Below are 18,563 nucleotides of genomic sequence, written 5' to 3' on the forward strand. Positions count from 1 at the left end.
ACTGACCCTTCCCTCTCACCCAGCCCCCCCTGCTGTGCCTGCACTGACCCCTCCCTCACACCCAGCCCCCCCTCCTGTGCCAGCACTGACCCCTCCCTCACACCCAACCCCTCTCCTGTGCCTGCACTGACCCCTCCCTCACACCCAGCCCCCCCTTCTGTGCCAGCACTGACCCCTCCCTCACACCCAGCCCCCCCTCCTGTGCCTGCACTGACCCCTCCCTCACACCCAGCCCCCCCTCCTGTACCTGCACTGACCCCTCCCTCACACCCAACCCCTCTCCTGTGCCTGCACTGACCCCTCCCTCACTCCCAGCCCCCCCTCCTGTGCCAGCACTGACCCCTCCCTCACACCCAGCCCCCTCTCCTGTGCCAGCACTGACCTCTCCCTCAGCCCCCCTGCTGTGCCTGCACTGACCCCTCCCTCACACCCAGCCCCCCCTTCTGTGCCAGCACTGACCCCTCCCTCACACCCAGCCCCCCTGCTGTGCCTGCACTGACCCCTCCCTCACACCCAGCCCCCCCTCCTGTGCCAGCACTGACCCCTCCCTCACACCCAGCCCCCCTGCTTTACCTGCACTGACCCCCTCCCTCACCCAGCCCCCCCTTCTGTGCCAGCACTGACCCCTCCCTCACACCCAGCCCCCCTGCTGTGCCTGCACTGACCCCTCCCTCACACCCAGCCCCCCTGCTGTGCCTGCACTGACCCCTCCCTCACACCCAGCCCCCCCTTCTGTGCCAGCACTGACCCCTCCCTCACACCCAGCCCCCCTGCTGTGCCTGCACTGACCCCTCCCTCACACCCAGCCCCCCTGCTGTGCCTGCACTGACCCCTCCCTCACACCCAGCCCCCCTGCTGTGCCTGCACTGACACCTCCCTCACACCCAGCCCCCCCTCCTGTGCCTGCACTGACCCCTCCCTCACACCCAGCCCCCCTTCCTGTGCCTGCACTGACCGCTCCCTCACACCCAGCCCCCCTGCTGTGCCTGCACTGACCCCTCCCTCACACCCAGCCCCCCCTCCTGTGCCAGCACTGACCCCTCCCTCACACCCAGCCCCCCCTCCTGTGCCAGCACTGACCCCACACTCACACCCAGCCCCCCCTTCTGTGCCAGCACTGACCCCTCCCTCACACCCAGCCCCCCTGCTGTGCCTGCACTGACCCCTCCCTCTCACCCAGCCCCCCCTCCTGTGCCAGCACTGACCCCACACTCACACCCAGCCCCCCCGCTGTGCCTGCACTGACCCCTCCCTCACACCCAGCCCCCCCTCCTGTGCCAGCACTGACCCCACACTCACACCCAGCCCCCCCTGCTGTGCCTGCACTGACCCCTCCCTCACACCCAGCACCCCCTGCTGTGCCAGCACTGACCCCTCCCTCACACCCAGCCCCCCCTGCTGTGCCAGCACTGACCCCTCCCTCACACCCAGCCCCCCCTGCTGTGCCTGCACTGACCCCTCCCTCACACCCAGCCCCCCTGCTGTGCCTGCACTGACCCCTCCCTCTCACCCAGCCCCCCCTCCTGTGCCAGCACTGACCCCACACTCACACCCAGCCCCCCCTGCTGTGCCTGCACTGACCCCTCCCTCACACCCAGCCCCCCCTCCTGTGCCAGCACTGACCCCACACTCACACCCAGCCCCCCCTGCTGTGCCTGCACTGACCCCTCCCTCACACCCAGCCCCCCCTGCTGTGCCAGCACTGACCCCTCCCTCACACCCAGCCCCCCCTGCTGTGCCAGCACTGACCCCTCCCTCACACCCAGCCCCCCTGCTGTGCCTGCACTGACCCCTCCTTCACACCCAGCCCCCCCTGCTGCGCCTGCACTGACCCCTCCCTCTCACCCAGCCCCCCCTGCTGTGCCTGCACTGACCCCTCCTTCACACCCAGCCCCCCCTGCTGTGCCTGCACTGACCCCTCCCTCTCACCCAGCCCCCCCTGCTGTGCCTGCACTGACCCCTCCCTCACACCCAGCCCCCCCTGCTGTGCCTGCACTGACCCCTCCCTCACACCCAGCCCCCCTACTGTGCCAGCACTGACCCCTCCCTCACACCCAGCCCCCCCTTCTGTGCCAGCACTGACCCCTCCCTCTCACCCAGCCCCCCCTGCTGTGCCTGCACTGACCCCTCCCTCACACCCAGCCCCCCTGCTGTGCCTGCACTGACCCCTCCCTCACACCCAGCCACCCCTGCTGTGCCAGCACTGACCCCTCCCTCACACCCAGCCCCCCTGCTGTGCCTGCACTGACCCCTCCCTCACACCCAGCCCCCCCTGCTGTGCCAGCACTGACCCCACCCTCACACCCAGCCCCCCTGCTGTGCCAGCACTGACCCCTCCCTCACACCCAGCCCCCCTGCTGTGCCAGCACTGACCCCTCCCTCTCACCCAGCCCCCCCTGCTGTGCCTGCACTGACCCCTCCCTCACACCCAGCCCCCCTGCTGTGCCTGCACTGACCCCTCCCTCACACCCAGCCCCCCCTGCTGTGCCAGCACTGACCCCTCCCTCACACCCAGCCCCCCTGCTGTGCCTGCACTGACCCCTCCCTCACACCCAGCCCCCCCTGCTGTGCCAGCACTGACCCCTCCTTCACACCCAGCCCCCCCTGCTGTGCCTGCACTGACCCCTCCCTCACACCCAGCCCCCCTGCTGTGCCTGCACTGACCCCTCCCTCACACCCAGCCCCCCTGCTGTGCCTGCACTGACCCCTCCCTCACACCCAGCCCCCCTGCTGTGCCTGCACTGACCCCTCCCTCACACCCAGCCCCCCTGCTGTGCCTGCACTGACCCCTCCCTCACACCCAGCCCCCCTGCTGTGCCTGCACTGACCCCTCCCTCTCACCCAGCCCCCCTGCTGTGCCTGCACTGACCCCTCCCTCACACCCAGCCCCCCTGCTGTGCCTGCACTGACCCCTCCCTCACACCCAGCCCCCCCTGCTGTGCCAGCACTGACCCCTCCCTCACACCCAGCCCCCTCTGCTGTGCCAGCACTGACCCCTCCCTCACACCCAGCCCCCCTGCTGTGCCTGCACTGACCCCCTCCCTCACACCCAGCCCCCCTGCTGTGCCTGCACTGACCCCTCCCTCACACCCAGTCCCCCTGCTGTGCCAGCACTGACCCCTCCCTCACACCCAGCCCCCCGTCCTGTGCCTGCACTGACCCCTCCCTCTCACCCAGCCCCCCCTGCTGTGCCTGCACTGACCCCTCCCTCTCACCCAGGCCCCCTGCTGTGCCAGCACTGACCCCTCCCTCACACCCAGCTCCCCCTGCTGTGCCAGCACTGACCCCTCCCTCACACCCAGCCCCCCTGCTGTGCCTGCACTGACCCCTCCCTCACACCCAGCCCCCCTGCTGTGCCTGCACTGACCCCTCCCTCTCACCCAGCCCCCCCTGCTGTGCCTGCACTGACCCCTCTCTCACACCCAGCCCCCCCTGCTGTGCCAGCACTGACCCCTCCCTCACACCCAGCCCCCCTGCTGTGCCTGCACTGACCCCTCCCTCACACCCAGCCCCGCCTGCTGTGCCAGCACTGACCCCTCCCTCACACCCAGTCCCCCTGCTGTGCCTGCACTGACCCCTCCCTCACACCCAGCCCCCCCTGCTGTGCCAGCACTGACCCCTCCCTCACACCCAGCCCCCCTTCTGTGCCTGCACTGACCCCTCCCTCACACCCAGCCCCCCCTGCTGTGCCAGCACTGACCCCTCCCTCACACCCAGTCCCCCTGCTGTGCCTGCACTGACCCCTCCCTCACACCCAGCCCCCCCTGCTGTGCCAGCACTGACCCCTCCCTCACACCCAGCCCCCCCTTCTGTGCCAGCACTGACCCCTCCCTCTCACCCAGCCCCCCCTGCTGTGCCTGCACTGACCCCTCCCTCACACCCAGCCCCCCTGCTGTGCCTGCACTGACCCCTCCCTCACACCCAGCCCCCCCTGCTGTGCCAGCACTGACCCCACCCTCATACCCAGCCCCCCCTGCTGTGCCTGCACTGACCCCTCCCTCACACCCAGCCCCCCTGCTGTGCCTGCACTGACCCCTCCCTCACACCCAGCCCCCCCTCCCTCACACCCAGCCCCCCTACTGTGCCAGCACTGACCCCTCCCTCACACCCAGCCCCCCCCTGCTGTGCCTGCACTGACCCCTCCCTCACACCCAGCCCCCCCTCCCTCACACCCAGCCCCCCTACTGTGCCAGCACTGACCCCTCCCTCACACCCAGCCCCCCCTGCTGTGCCTGCACTGACCCCTCCCTCACACCCAGCCCCCCTGCTGTGCCTGCACTGACCCCTCCCTCACACCCAGCCCCCCTGCTGTGCCTGCACTGACCCCTCCCTCACACCCAGCCCCCCTGCTGTGCCTGCACTGACCCCTCCCTCACACCCAGCCCCCCTGCTGTGCCTGCACTGACCCCTCCCTCACACCCAGCCCCCCTGCTGTGCCTGCACTGACCCCTCCCTCACACCCAGCCCCCCTGCTGTGCCTGCACTGACCCCTCCCTCACACCCAGCCCCCCTGCTGTGCCTGCACTGACCCCTCCCTCACACCCAGCCCCCCTGCTGTGCCAGCACTGACCCCTCCCTCACACCCAGCCCCCCCTGCTGTGCCTGCACTGACCCCTCCCTCACACCCAGCCCCCCTGCTGTGCCTGCACTGACCCCTCCCTCACACCCAGCCCCCCTGCTGTGCCTGCACTGACCCCTCCCTCACACCCAGCCCCCCTGCTGTGCCTGCACTGACCCCTCCCTCACACCCAGCCCCCCTGCTGTGCCTGCACTGACCCCTCCCTCACACCCAGCCCCCCTGCTGTGCCAGCACTGACCCCTCCCTCACACCCAGCCCCCCCTGCTGTGCCTGCACTGACCCCTCCCTCACACCCAGCCCCCCTGCTGTGCCAGCACTGACCCCTCCCTCACACCCAGCCCCCCCTGCTGTGCCTGCACTGACCCCTCCCTCACACCCAGCCCCCCTGCTGTGCCTGCACTGACCCCTCCCTCACACCCAGCCCCCCTGCTGTGCCTGCACTGACCCCTCCCTCACACCCAGCCCCCCCTGCTGTGCCTGTGCTTTGATGTAACGCTGTTTTCTCTCTTCCCAAGGACAGTCCGGGACGGGCACGAGCTGCACATTCACCCCACGTCTGTGCTGTACGCGGAGAAACCCCCAAACTGGTGAGACCCCCGTGTGTGCGCGTGTCTCCCCGTGTGTGCGCGTGTCTCCCCGTGTGTGCGCGTGTCTCCCCGTGTGCGCGCGTGTCTCCCCGTGTGTGCGCGTGTCTCCCCGTGTGTGCGCGTGTCTCCCCGTGTGTGCGCGTGTCTCCCCGTGTGTGTGAGTGTTTATCCCCTGCAGTGTGTCCTTCAGGTGTGTCTGTGTCTGCCGCGGCGCTGTCACTGTCTGTCCCCCGGGCTCTGTCACTGTCTGTCCCCCGGGCGCTGTCACTGTCTGTCCCCCGGGCGCTGTCACTGTCTGTCCCCCGGGCGCTGTCACTGTCTGTCCCCCGGCGCTGTCACTGTCTGTCCCCCGGGCGCTGTCACACTGTCTGTCCCCCGGGCGCTGTCACTGTCTGTCCCCCGGACGCTGTCACACTGTCTGTCTGTCCCTCGGGCGCTGTCACTGTCTGTCCCCCGGGCGCTGTCACTGTCTGTCCCCCGGGCGCTGTCACTGTCTGTCCCCCGGGCGCTGTCACTGTCTGTCCCCCGGGCGCTGTCACTGTCTGTCCCCCGGGCGCTGTCACACTGTCTGTCCCCCGGGCGCTGTCACTGTCTGTCCCCCGGACGCTGTCACACTGTCTGTGTCCCCCGGGCGCTGTCACACTGTCTGTGTCCCCCGGGCGCTGTCACACTGCCTGTCCCCCGGGCTCTGTCACACTGTCTGTCCCCCGGGCGCTGTCACACTGTCTGTCTGTCCCCCGGGCGCTGTCACACTGTCTGTCTGTCCCCCGGACGCTGTCACACTGTCTGTGTCCCCCGGACGCTGTCACACTGTCTGTGTCCCCCGGGCGCTGTCACACTGTCTGTGTCCCCCGGGCGCTGTCACACTGTCTGTGTCCCCCGGGCGCTGTCACACTGTCTGTCCCCCGGGCGCTGTCACACTGTCTGTCCCCCGGGCTCTGTCACACTGTCTGTCCCCCGGGCACTGTCACACTGTCACACTGTCTGTCCCCCGGGCGCTGTCACACTGTCTGTCCCCCGGGCGCTGTCACACTGTCTGTCTGTCCCCCGGGCGCTGTCACACTGTCTGTCTGTCCCCCGGGCGCTGTCACACTGTCTGTCCCCCGGGCGCTGTCACACTGTCTGTCCCCCGGGCGCTGTCACACTGTCTGTCCCCCGGGCACTGTCACACTGTCTGTCCCCCGGGCGCTGTCACACTGTCTGTCTGTCCCCCGGGCGCTGTCACACTGTCTGTCCCCCGGGCGCTGTCACACTGTCTGTGTCCCCCGGGCGCTGTCACACTGTCTGTCCCCCGGGCTCTGTCACACTGTCTGTCCCCCGGGCGCTGTCACACTGTCTGTCCCCCGGGCGCTGTCACACTGTCTGTCCCCCGGGCGCTGTCACACTGTCTGTCTGTCCCCCGGGCGCTGTCACACTGTCTGTCCCCCGGGCACTGTCACACTGTCTGTCCCCCGGGCTCTGTCACACTGTCTGTCCCCCGGGCACTGTCACACTGTCTGTCCCCCGGGCGCTGTCACACTGTCTGTGTCCCCCGGGCGCTGTCACACTGTCTGTCCCCCGGGCGCTGTCACACTGTCTGTCCCCCGGGCGCTGTCACACTGTCTGTCTGTCCCCCGGGCGCTGTCACACTGTCTGTCCCCCGGGCTCTGTCACACTGTCTGTCTGTCCCCCGGGGCGCTGTCACACTGTCTGTCTGTCCCCCGGGCGCTGTCACACTGTCTGTCTGTCCCCCGGGGCGCTGTCACACTGTCTGTCCCCCGGGGCGCTGTCACACTGTCTGTCCCCCGGGCGCTGTCACACTGTCTGTCCCCCGGGCGCTGTCACACTGTCTGTCCCCCGGGCGCTGTCACACTGTCTGTCCCCCGGGCGCTGTCACACTGTCTGTGTCCCCCGGGCGCTGTCACACTGTCTGTCCCCCGGGCGCTGTCACACTGTCTGTCCCCCGGGCGCTGTCACACTGTCTGTCCCCAGGGCGCTGTCACACTGTCTGTGTCCCCCGGGCGCTGTCACACTGTCTGTCCCCCGGGCGCTGTCACACTGTCTGTCCCCCGGGCGCTGTCACACTGTCTGTGTCCCCCGGGCGCTGTCACACTGTCTGTCCCCCGGGCGCTGTCACACTGTCTGTCCCCCGGGCGCTGTCACACTGTCTGTCCCCCGGGCGCTGTCACACTGTGTCCCCCGGGCGCTGTCACACTGTCTGTCTGTCCCCCGGGCGCTGTCACACTGTCTGTCTGTCCCCCGGGCGCTGTCACACTGTCTGTCTGTCCCCCGAGCGCTGTCACACTGTCTGTCCCCCGGGCGCTGTCACACTGTCTGTCCCCCGGGCGCTGTCACACTGTCACACTGTCTGTCCCCCGGGGGGCGCTGTCACACTGTCTGTCCCCCGGGCACTGTCACACTATCTGTCTCTCGGGCTCTGTCACACTGTCTGTCCCCCGGGCGCTGTCACACTGTCTGTCCCCCGGGCGCTGTCACACTGTGTCCCCCGGGCGCTGTCACACTGTCTGTCTGTCCCCCGGGCGCTGTCACACTGTCTGTCTGTCCCCCGGGCGCTGTCACACTGTCTGTCCCCCGGGCGCTGTCACACTGTCACACTGTCTGTCCCCCGGGGGGCGCTGTCACACTGTCTGTCCCCCGGGCGCTGTCACACTGTCTGTCCCCCGGGGGGCGCTGTCACACTGTCTGTCCCCCGGACGCTGTCACACTGTCTGTCTGTCCCCCGGGCGCTGTCACACTGCCTGTCCCCCGGGCGCTGTCACACTGTCTGTCCCCCGGGCGCTGTCACACTGTCTGTCCCCCGGGCGCTGTCACACTGTCTGTCCCCCGGGCGCTGTCACACTGTCTGTCCCCCGGGCGCTGTCACACTGTCTGTCCCCCGGGCGCTGTCACACTGTCTGTGTCCCCCGGGCGCTGTCACACTGTCTGTCCCCCGGGCGCTGTCACACTGTCTGTCCCCCGGGCGCTGTCACACTGTCTGTCCCCAGGGCGCTGTCACACTGTCTGTGTCCCCCGGGCGCTGTCACACTGTCTGTCCCCCGGGCGCTGTCACACTGTCTGTCCCCCGGGCGCTGTCACACTGTCTGTGTCCCCCGGGCGCTGTCACACTGTCTGTCCCCCGGGCGCTGTCACACTGTCTGTCCCCCGGGCGCTGTCACACTGTCTGTCCCCCGGGCGCTGTCACACTGTGTCCCCCGGGCGCTGTCACACTGTCTGTCTGTCCCCCGGGCGCTGTCACACTGTCTGTCTGTCCCCCGGGCGCTGTCACACTGTCTGTCTGTCCCCCGAGCGCTGTCACACTGTCTGTCCCCCGGGCGCTGTCACACTGTCTGTCCCCCGGGCGCTGTCACACTGTCACACTGTCTGTCCCCCGGGGGGCGCTGTCACACTGTCTGTCCCCCGGGCACTGTCACACTATCTGTCTCTCGGGCTCTGTCACACTGTCTGTCCCCCGGGCGCTGTCACACTGTCTGTCCCCCGGGCGCTGTCACACTGTGTCCCCCGGGCGCTGTCACACTGTCTGTCTGTCCCCCGGGCGCTGTCACACTGTCTGTCTGTCCCCCGGGCGCTGTCACACTGTCTGTCCCCCGGGCGCTGTCACACTGTCACACTGTCTGTCCCCCGGGGGGCGCTGTCACACTGTCTGTCCCCCGGGCGCTGTCACACTGTCTGTCCCCCGGGGGGCGCTGTCACACTGTCTGTCCCCCGGACGCTGTCACACTGTCTGTCTGTCCCCCGGGCGCTGTCACACTGCCTGTCCCCCGGGCGCTGTCACACTGTCTGTCCCCCGGGCGCTGTCACACTGTCTGTCCCCCTGGCGCTGTCACACTGTCTGTCCCCCGGGCGCTGTCACACTGTCTGTCCCCCCGGGCGCTGTCACACTGCCTGTCCCCCGGGCGCTGTCACACTGTCTGTCCCCCCGGGCGCTGTCACACTGTCTGTCCCCCGGGCGCTGTCACACTGTCTGTGTCCCCCGGGCGCTGTCACACTGTCTGTCCCCCCGGGCGCTGTCACACTGTCTGTCCCCCGGGCGCTGTCACACTGTCTGTCTGTCCCCCGGGCGCTGTCACACTGTCTGTCCCCCCGGGCGCTGTCACACTGTCTGTCCCCCGGGCGCTGTCACACTGTCTGTCTGTCCCCCGGGCGCTGTCACACTGTCTGTCCCCCGGGCGCTGTCACACTGTCTGTGTCCCCCGGGCGCTGTCACACTGTCTGTCCCCCCGGGCGCTGTCACACTGTCTGTCCCCCGGGCGCTGTCACACTGTCTGTCTGTCCCCCGGGCGCTGTCACACTGTCTGTCCCCCCGGGCGCTGTCACACTATCTGTCCCCCGGGCGCTGTCACACTGTCTGTCTGTCCCCCGGGCGCTGTCACACTGTCTGTGTCCCCCGGGCGCTGTCACACTGTCTGTCTGTCCCCCGGGCGCTGTCACACTGTCTGTCCCCCGGGCTCTGTCACACTGTCTGTCCCCCGGGCGCTGTCACACTGTCTGTCCCCCGGGCACTGTCACACTGTCTGTCCCCCGGGCGCTGTCACACTGTGTCCCCCGGGCGCTGTCATACTGTCTGTCCCTCGGGCGCTGTCACACTGTCTGTCTGTCCCCCGGGCGCTGTCACACTGTCTGTCCCCAGGGCGCTGTCACACTGTCTGTCCCCCGGGCACTGTCACACTGTCTGTCCCTCGGGCGCTGTCACACTGTCTGTCCCCCGGGCGCTGTCACACTGTCTGTCCCCCGGGCGCTGTCACACTGTCTGTCCCCCGGGCGCTGTCACACTGTCTGTCTGTCCCCCGGGCGCTGTCACACTGTCTGTCCCCCGGGCGCTGTCACACTGTCTGTCCCCCGGGCGCTGTCACACTGTCTGTCCCCCGGGCGCTGTCACACTGTCTGTCCCCCGGGCGCTGTCACACTGTCTGTCCCCCGGGCGCTGTCACACTGTCTGTCTGTCCCCCGGGCGCTGTCACACTGTCTGTCTGTCCCCCGGGCGCTGTCACACTGTCTGTCCCCCGGGCGCTGTCACACTATCTGTCCCCCGGGCGCTGTCACACTGTCTGTCCCCCGGGGGGCGCTGTCACACTATCTGTCCCCCGGGCGCTGTCACACTGTCTGTCCCCCGGGCGCTGTCACACTGTCTGTCCCTCGGGCGCTGTCACACTGTCTGTCCCCCGGGCGCTGTCACACTGTCTGTCTGTCCCCCGGGCGCTGTCACACTGTCTGTCCCCCCGGGCGCTGTCACACTGTCTGTCCCCCGGGCGCTGTCACACTGTCTGTCCCCCGGGCGCTGTCACACTGTCTGTCCCCCGGGCGCTGTCACACTGTCTGTCCCCCGGGCGCTGTCACACTGTCTGTCTGTCCCCCGGGCGCTGTCACACTGTCTGTCCCCCCGGGCGCTGTCACACTGTCTGTCTGTCCCTCGGGCGCTGTCACACTGTCTGTCCCCCCGGGCGCTGTCACACTGTCTGTCCCCCGGGCGCTGTCACACTGTCTGTGTCCCCCGGGCGCTGTCACACTGTCTGTCTGTCCCCCGGGCGCTGTCACACTGTCTGTCCCCCGGGCGCTGTCACACTGTCACACTGTCTGTCTGTCCCCCGGGCGCTGTCACACTGTCTGTCTGTCCCCCGGGCGCTGTCACATTGTCTGTCCCCCGGGGCGCTGTCACACTGTCTGTCTGTCCCCCGGGCGCTGTCACACTGTCTGTCCCCCTGGGGCGCTGTCACACTGTCTGTCCCCCGGGCACTGTCACACTGTCTGTCCCCCGGGCGCTGTCACACTGTCTGTCCCCCGGGCGCTGTCACACTGTCTGTCCCCCGGGCGCTGTCACACTGTCTGTCTGTCCCCCGGGCGCTGTCACACTGTTTGTCCCCCGGGCGCTGTCACACTGTCTGTCCCCCGGGCGCTGTCACACTGTCTGTCCCCCGGGCGCTGTCACATTGTCTGTCCCCCGGGCGCTGTCACACTGTCTGTCCCCCGGGCGCTGTCACACTGTCTGTCTGTCCCCCGGGCGCTGTCACACTGTCTGTCCCCCGGGCGCTGTCACACTGTCTGTCTGTCCCCCGGGCGCTGTCACACTGTCTGTCCCTCGGGCGCTGTCACACTGTCTGTCCCCCGGGCGCTGTCACACTGTCTGTCCCTCGGGCTCTGTCACACTGTCTGTCCCCCGGACGCTGTCACACTGTCTGTCCCCCGGGCGCTGTCACACTGTCTGTGTCCCCCGGGCGCTGTCACACTGTCTGTCTGTCCCCCGGGCGCTGTCACACTATCTGTCCCCCGGGCGTTGTCACACTGTCTGTCCCCCGGGCGCTGTCTCACTGTCTGTCCCCCCGGGGCGCTGTCACACTGTCTGTCCCCCCGGGGCGCTGTCACACTGTCTGTCTGTCCCCCGGGCGCTGTCACACTGTGTCCCCCGGGCGCTGTCACACTGTCTGTCCCCCCGGGGCGCTGTCACACTGTCTGTCTGTCCCCCGGGCGCTGTCACACTGTGTCCCCCGGGCGCTGTCACACTGTCTGTCCCCCCGGGGCGCTGTCACACTGTCTGTCTGTCCCCCCGGGGCGCTGTCACACTGTCTGTCTGTCCCCCGGGCGCTGTCACACTGTCTGTCCCCCGGGCGCTGTCACACTGTCTGTCCCCCGGGCGCTGTCACACTGTCTGTCCCCCGGGCTCTGTCACACTGTCTGTCCCCCGGGCTCTGTCACACTGTCTGTCCCCCGGGCGCTGTCACACTGTCTGTCTGTCCCCCGGGGCGCTGTCACACTGTCTGTCCCCCGGGGCGCTGTCACACTGTCTGTCTGTCCCCCGGGGCGCTGTCACACTGTCTGTCCCCCCGGGGCGCTGTCACACTGTCTGTCTGTCCCCCGGGGGGCGCTGTCACACTGTCTGTCCCCCCCGGGCGCTGTCACACTGTGTCCCCCGGGCGCTGTCACACTGTCTGTCCCCCCGGGGCGCTGTCACACTGTCTGTCTGTCCCCCCGGGGCGCTGTCACACTGTCTGTCCCCCGGGGCGCTGTCACACTGTCTGTCCCCCGGGCGCTGTCACACTGTCTGTCTGTCCCCCGGGGCGCTGTCACACTGTCTGTCCCCTGGGCGCTGTCACACTGTCTGTCTGTCCCCCGGGCGCTGTCACACTGTCTGTCCCCCTGGGGCACTGTCACACTGTCTGTCCCCTGGGCGCTGTCACACTGTCTGTCTGTCCCCCGGGGCGCTGTCACACTGTCTGTCCCCCCGGGGCGCTGTCACACTGTCTGTCCCCCCGGGGCGCTGTCACACTGTCTGTCCCCCGGGCGCTGTCACACTGTGTCCCCCGGGCGCTGTCACACTGTCTGTCCCCCGGGGCACTGTTACACTGTCTGTCTGTCCCCCGGGCGCTGTCACACTGTCTGTCCCCCGGGCGCTGTCACACTGTCTGTCCCCCGGGCGCTGTCTCACTGTCTGTCCCCCCGGGGCGCTGTCACACTGTCTGTCCCCCCGGGGCGCTGTCACACTGTCTGTCTGTCCCCCGGGCGCTGTCACACTGTGTCCCCCGGGCGCTGTCACACTGTCTGTCCCCCCGGGGCGCTGTCACACTGTCTGTCTGTCCCCCGGGCGCTGTCACACTGTCTGTCCCCCGGGCGCTGTCACACTGTCTGTCCCCCGGGGCGCTGTCACACTGTCTGTCTGTCCCCCGGGCGCTGTCACACTGTCTGTCCCCCGGGCGCTGTCACACTGTCTGTCCCCCGGGCGCTGTCACACTGTCTGTCTGTCCCCCGGGCGCTGTCACACTGTCTGTCCCCCGGGCGCTGTCACACTGTCACACTGTCTGTCCCCCGGGGGGCGCTGTCACACTGTCTGTCCCCCGGGCGCTGTCACACTGTCTGTCCCCCAGGCGCTGTCACACTGTCTGTCCCCCGGGGCGCTGTCACACTGTCTGTCCCCCGGGGCGCTGTCACACTGTCTGTCCCCCGGGGCGCTGTCACACTGTCTGTCCGTCCCCAGGGTGCTGTTCAGTGAGGTGATTCAGACCACCAAATATTACATGAGGGATGTGACGGCCATCGAGTCAGCGTGGTTACTGGAGCTGGCACCGCACTTCTACCAGCAAGGGACAGTATGTGACACACACACACACACACACACACACACTGCTACCAGCAAGGGACAGTATGTGACACACACACACACACTTCTACCAGCAAGGGACAGTATGTAACACACACACACACACACTTCTACCAGCAATGGACAGTATGCGACACACACACACACACACACACACACTTCTACCAGCAAGGGACAGTATGTGACACCCACACACACACTTCTACCAGCAAGGGACAGTATGTGACACCCACACACACACTTCTACCAGCAAGGGACAGTATGTGAAACACACACACACACACTTCTACCAGCAAGGGACAGTATGTGAAACACACACACACTTCTACCAGCAAGGGACAGTATGTGACACACACACACACACTTCTACCAGCAAGGGACAGTATTTGACACCCACACACACACACTTCTACCAGCAAGGGACAGTATGTGACACACACACTTCTACCAGCAAGGGACAGTATGTGACACACACACACACACACACACACACACACACACACACACACACACACACACACACACACACACACACACACACTTCTACCAGCAAGGGACAGTATGTGACACACACACACACACACCTACCAGCAAGGGACAGTATGTGACACACACACACACACACACACACATCTACCAGCAAGGAACAGTATGTGACACACACACACACTTCTACCAGCAACGGACAGTATGTGACACACACACACACACACACACACACTTCTACCAACAAGGGACAGTATGTGACACACACACACGCACTTCTACCAGCAAGGGACAGTATGTGACACACACACCCACACACTTCTACCAGCAAGGGACAGTATGTGACACACACACACACTTCTACCAGCAAGGGACAGTATGTGACACACACACACACACACACACACACTTCCATCAGCAAGGGACAGTATGTGACTCACACACACACACACACACACACACACACACACACACATTTCTACCAGCAAGGGACAGTATGTGACACACAGACACACACACACTTCCATCAGCAAGGGACAGCATGTGACACACACACACACACACACTTCTACCAGCAAGGGACAGTATGTGACACACACACACACAATTCCATCAGCAAGGGACAGTATGCGACACACACACACACTTCAACCAGCAAGGGACAGTATGTGACTCACATACACACACACACACACTTCTACCAGCAAGGGACAGTATGCGACACACACACACACACACACACACACACACACACACACACACACACACACACACACACACACACACACACACACACACACACACACACACACACACACACACACACACACACTTCCATCAGCAAGGGACAGTATGTGACACACACACACACACACTGCCATCAGCAAGGGACAGTATGTGACACACACACACACATCTACCTGCAAGGGACAGTATGTGACTCACACACACACAGACACTTCTACCAGCAAGGGACAGTAAGTGACACACACACACACACTTCTATCAGCAAGGGACAGTATGTGACACACACACACACTTCTACCAGCAAGGGACAGTATGTGACACACACACTTCTACTAGCAAGGGACAGTATGTGACACACACACACACACACACACACACACACTTCTATCAGCAAGGGACAGTATGTGACACACACACACACACATCTACCAGCAAGGGACAGTATGTGACACACACACACACACACATCTACCAGCAAGGGACAGTATGTGACACACACACACACACACACACACACACACACACACACACACACACACACACACTTCTACCAGCAAGGGACAGTAAGTGACACACACACACACTTCTATCAGCAAGGGACAGTATGTGACACACACACACACTTCTACCAGCAAGGGACAGTATGTGACACACACACTTCTACTAGCAAGGGACAGTATGTGACACACACACACACACACACACACACACACACACACACACTTCTATCAGCAAGGGACAGTATGTGACACACACACACACACATCTACCAGCAAGGGACAGTATGTGACACACACACACACACACACATCTACCAGCAAGGGACAGTATGTGACACACACACACTTCTATCAGCAAGGAACAGTATGTGACACACATACACGCCCACACACACCCTTCTATCAGCAAGGAACTGTATGTGACACACACACACACACACACACATTTCTACCAGCAAGGGACAGTATGTGACACACACACACACACACTTCTACCAGCAAGGTACAGTAAGTGACAGTAGCACGGTCACACAACGCACACACACACACACACACACACACACACACACACTTCTACCAACTGAGGACAGTATGTGAGAAAACGCAGTAACACATACACAATTACAGTACCAGAAAGAGACTGTAAGTGATAACACACAGATACAAAACCATGAGACACCCTCAGCACGGGACAGGACATAACGACAGCATGCACAATATGACTGCAACACACTTACATGTCACACTTGTACCTGTCACCATGCACATGCTTCCAAGTCACTCTTCTGCATAACGCTTACTCGTGTATCAGCAAGAATTATCTGCACATGTCTCTCACTGCTCCCTGCACCCTCATACCTGCACCGTGCTCTCACTGCTCCCTGCACCCTCCTACCCGCACCTCGCTCTTACTGCTCCCTCCTACCCTCACCGCCGCTCTTACTGCTCCATGCTCCCTCCTACCTTCACTGCGCTCTTACTGCTCACTGCTCCCTGCACCCTCCTACCGTCACTGCGCGCTTACTGCACCCTCCTACCCTCACCTCGCTCTTACTGCTCCCTGCACCCTCCTACCCGCACCTCGCTCTTACTGCTCCCTCCTACCCTCACCGCCGCTCTTACTGCTCCCTGCACCCTCCTACCCTCACCGCGGCTCTTGCTGCTCCCTGCTCCCTCCTACCCTCACCGCGGCTCTTACTGCTCCCTGCACCCTCCTACGAGCACCTCGCTCTTACTGCTCCCTCCTACCCTCACCGCCGCTCTTACTGCTCCATGCTCCCTCCTACCCTCACTGCGCTCTTACTGCTTACTGCACCCTCCTACCCGCACCTCGCTCTTACTGCTCCCTGCACCCTCCTACCCGCACCTCGCTCTTACTGCTCCCTCCTACCCTCACTGCGCTCTTACTGCTCCATGCTCCCTCCTACCCGCACCTCGCTCTTACTGCTCCCTCCTACCCTCACTGCGCTCTTACTGCTCCATGCTCCCTCCTACCCTCACTGCGCTCTTACTGCTTACTGCACTCTCCTACCCTCACCGCCGCTCTTACTGCTCCCTGCTCCCTCCTACCCTCACCGCCGCTCTTACTGCTCCCTGCACCCTCCTACCCTCACCGCGGCTCTTGCTGCTCCCTGCTCCCTCCTACCCTCACCGCGGCTCTTACTGCTCCCTGCACCCTCCTACGAGCACCTCGCTCTTACTGCTCCCTCCTACCCTCACCGCCGCTCTTACTGCTCCATGCTCCCTCCTACCCTCACTGCGCTCTTACTGCTCCCTGCACCCTCCTACCCGCACCTCGCTCTTACTGCTCCCTCCTACCCTCACTGCGCTCTTACTGCTCCATGCTCCCTCCTACCCGCACCTCGCTCTTACTGCTCCCTCCTACCCTCACTGCGCTCTTACTGCTCCATGCTCCCTCCTACCCTCACTGCGCTCTTACTGCTTGCTGCACTCTCCTACCCTCACCGCCGCTCTTACTGCTCCCTGCTCCCTCCTACCCTCACCGCCGCTCTTACTGCTCCCTGCACCCTCCTACCCTCACTGCGCTCTTACTGCTTACTTCACCCTCCTACCCGCACCTCGCTCTTACTGCTCCCTCCTACCCTCACCGCCGCTCTTACTGCTCCCTGCACCCTCCTACCCTCACCGCGGCTCTTGCTGCTCCCTGCACCCTCCTACCCTCACCGCGGCTCTTACTGCTTCCTGCTCCCTCCTACCCTCACCGCCGCTCTTACTGCTCCATGCTCCCTCCTACCCTCACTGCGCTCTTACTGCTCACTGCTCCCTGCACCCTCCTACCGTCACTGCGCGCTTACTGCACCCTCCTACCCGCACCTCGCTCTTACTGCTCCCTCCTACCCTCACCGCGGCTCTTACTGCTCCCTGCACCCTCCTACCCTCACCGCGGCTCTTACTGCTCCATGCTCCCCCCTACCTTCACTGCGCTCTTACTGCTTACTGCACCCTCCTACCCGCACCTCGCTCTTACTGCTCCCTCCTACCCTCACCGCGGCTCTTACTGCTCCCTGCACCCTCCTACCCTCACCGCGGCTCTTACTGCTCCCTGCTCCCTCCTATCCTCACCGCGGCTCTTACTGCTCCCTGCTCCCTCCTACCCTCACCGCGGCTCTTGCTGCTCCCTGCACCCTCCTACCCTCACCGCGGCTCTTACTGCTCCCTGCACCCTCCTATCCTCACCGCGGCTCTTACTGCTCCCTGCTCCCTCCTACCCTCACCGCGGCTCTTACTGCTTACTGCACCCTCCTACCCGCACCTCGCTCTTACTGCTCCCTCCTACCCTCACCGCGGCTCTTACTGCTCCCTGCATCCTCCTACCCTCACTGCGCTCTTACTGATTACTGCACCCTCCTACCCGCACCTTGCTCTTACTGCTCCATGCTCCCTCCTACCCTCACTGCGCTCTTACTGCTCCCTCCTACCCTCACCGCGGCTCTTACTGCTCCCTGCACCCTCCTACCCTCACCGCGGCTCTTACTGCTCCCTGCACCCTCCTACCCTCACCGCGGCTCTTACTGCTCCCTGCTCCCTCCTACCCTCACCTCGCTCTTACTGCTCCCTGCACCCTCCTACCCTCACCGCGGCTCTTACTGCTCCCTGCTCCCTCCTACCCTCACCGCGCTCTCTTCTCCTTCCGGCAGCATCTCTCTCGGACCTCCAAACGAGCCAAGCTGGACAACTTGTGAGCCCCGGCCCCGAGGAGAGGCCCCCTCTCCGTGCCCGGCCCTGTCTCCCAGCGAGGGTGGGCTCTCCAAACGTCTCGCCCGCTCTGCTGGATGGCAGCAGCCTGTCTTATCACTGTGTTACCCCCTCTGCACCCACGGGCCCTCGGACTCTCACACACTGTGCCACTCCGCCAGCCCTCTCCTAGGAGCTTCCCCTAGGCGCATATAGATATATATATATATGTACAAGAGAGCATTTTTATTTTTTTAAGTTGTAAATGATGAATGAACGGGAATGCGGGCACACGCTGTGCCAGGAGAACCTCCCCTTTTATCACTTTACTGCCATCGTTGGGCCCTGTGTGGCACTGCTGTGGTTAGGTGCCCATCCCCGGT

The 18,563-nt window shown here is 64.9% G+C and overlaps 1 protein-coding gene across 1 annotated transcript in view; it reads left to right on the top strand.

The window, feature by feature from the left end:
* Positions 1-18,324, top strand: part of DHX35 (DEAH-box helicase 35) — an 80,840-nt gene extending 62,516 nt beyond the window's left edge. Inside the window, 3 exon segments of the mRNA XM_075571207.1 lie at positions 5,095-5,166; positions 13,130-13,241; positions 18,144-18,324. Coding sequence (XP_075427322.1) covers positions 5,095-5,166; positions 13,130-13,241; positions 18,144-18,188 — 229 coding nt within the window. The 3' untranslated portion in view covers positions 18,189-18,324.
* The last annotated feature ends 239 nt before the right edge of the window (positions 18,325-18,563 follow it).

Source organism: Ascaphus truei, chromosome 15 (assembly GCF_040206685.1).
Source record: "Ascaphus truei isolate aAscTru1 chromosome 15, aAscTru1.hap1, whole genome shotgun sequence".
Classification (NCBI taxonomy): Eukaryota; Metazoa; Chordata; class Amphibia; order Anura; family Ascaphidae; genus Ascaphus; species Ascaphus truei.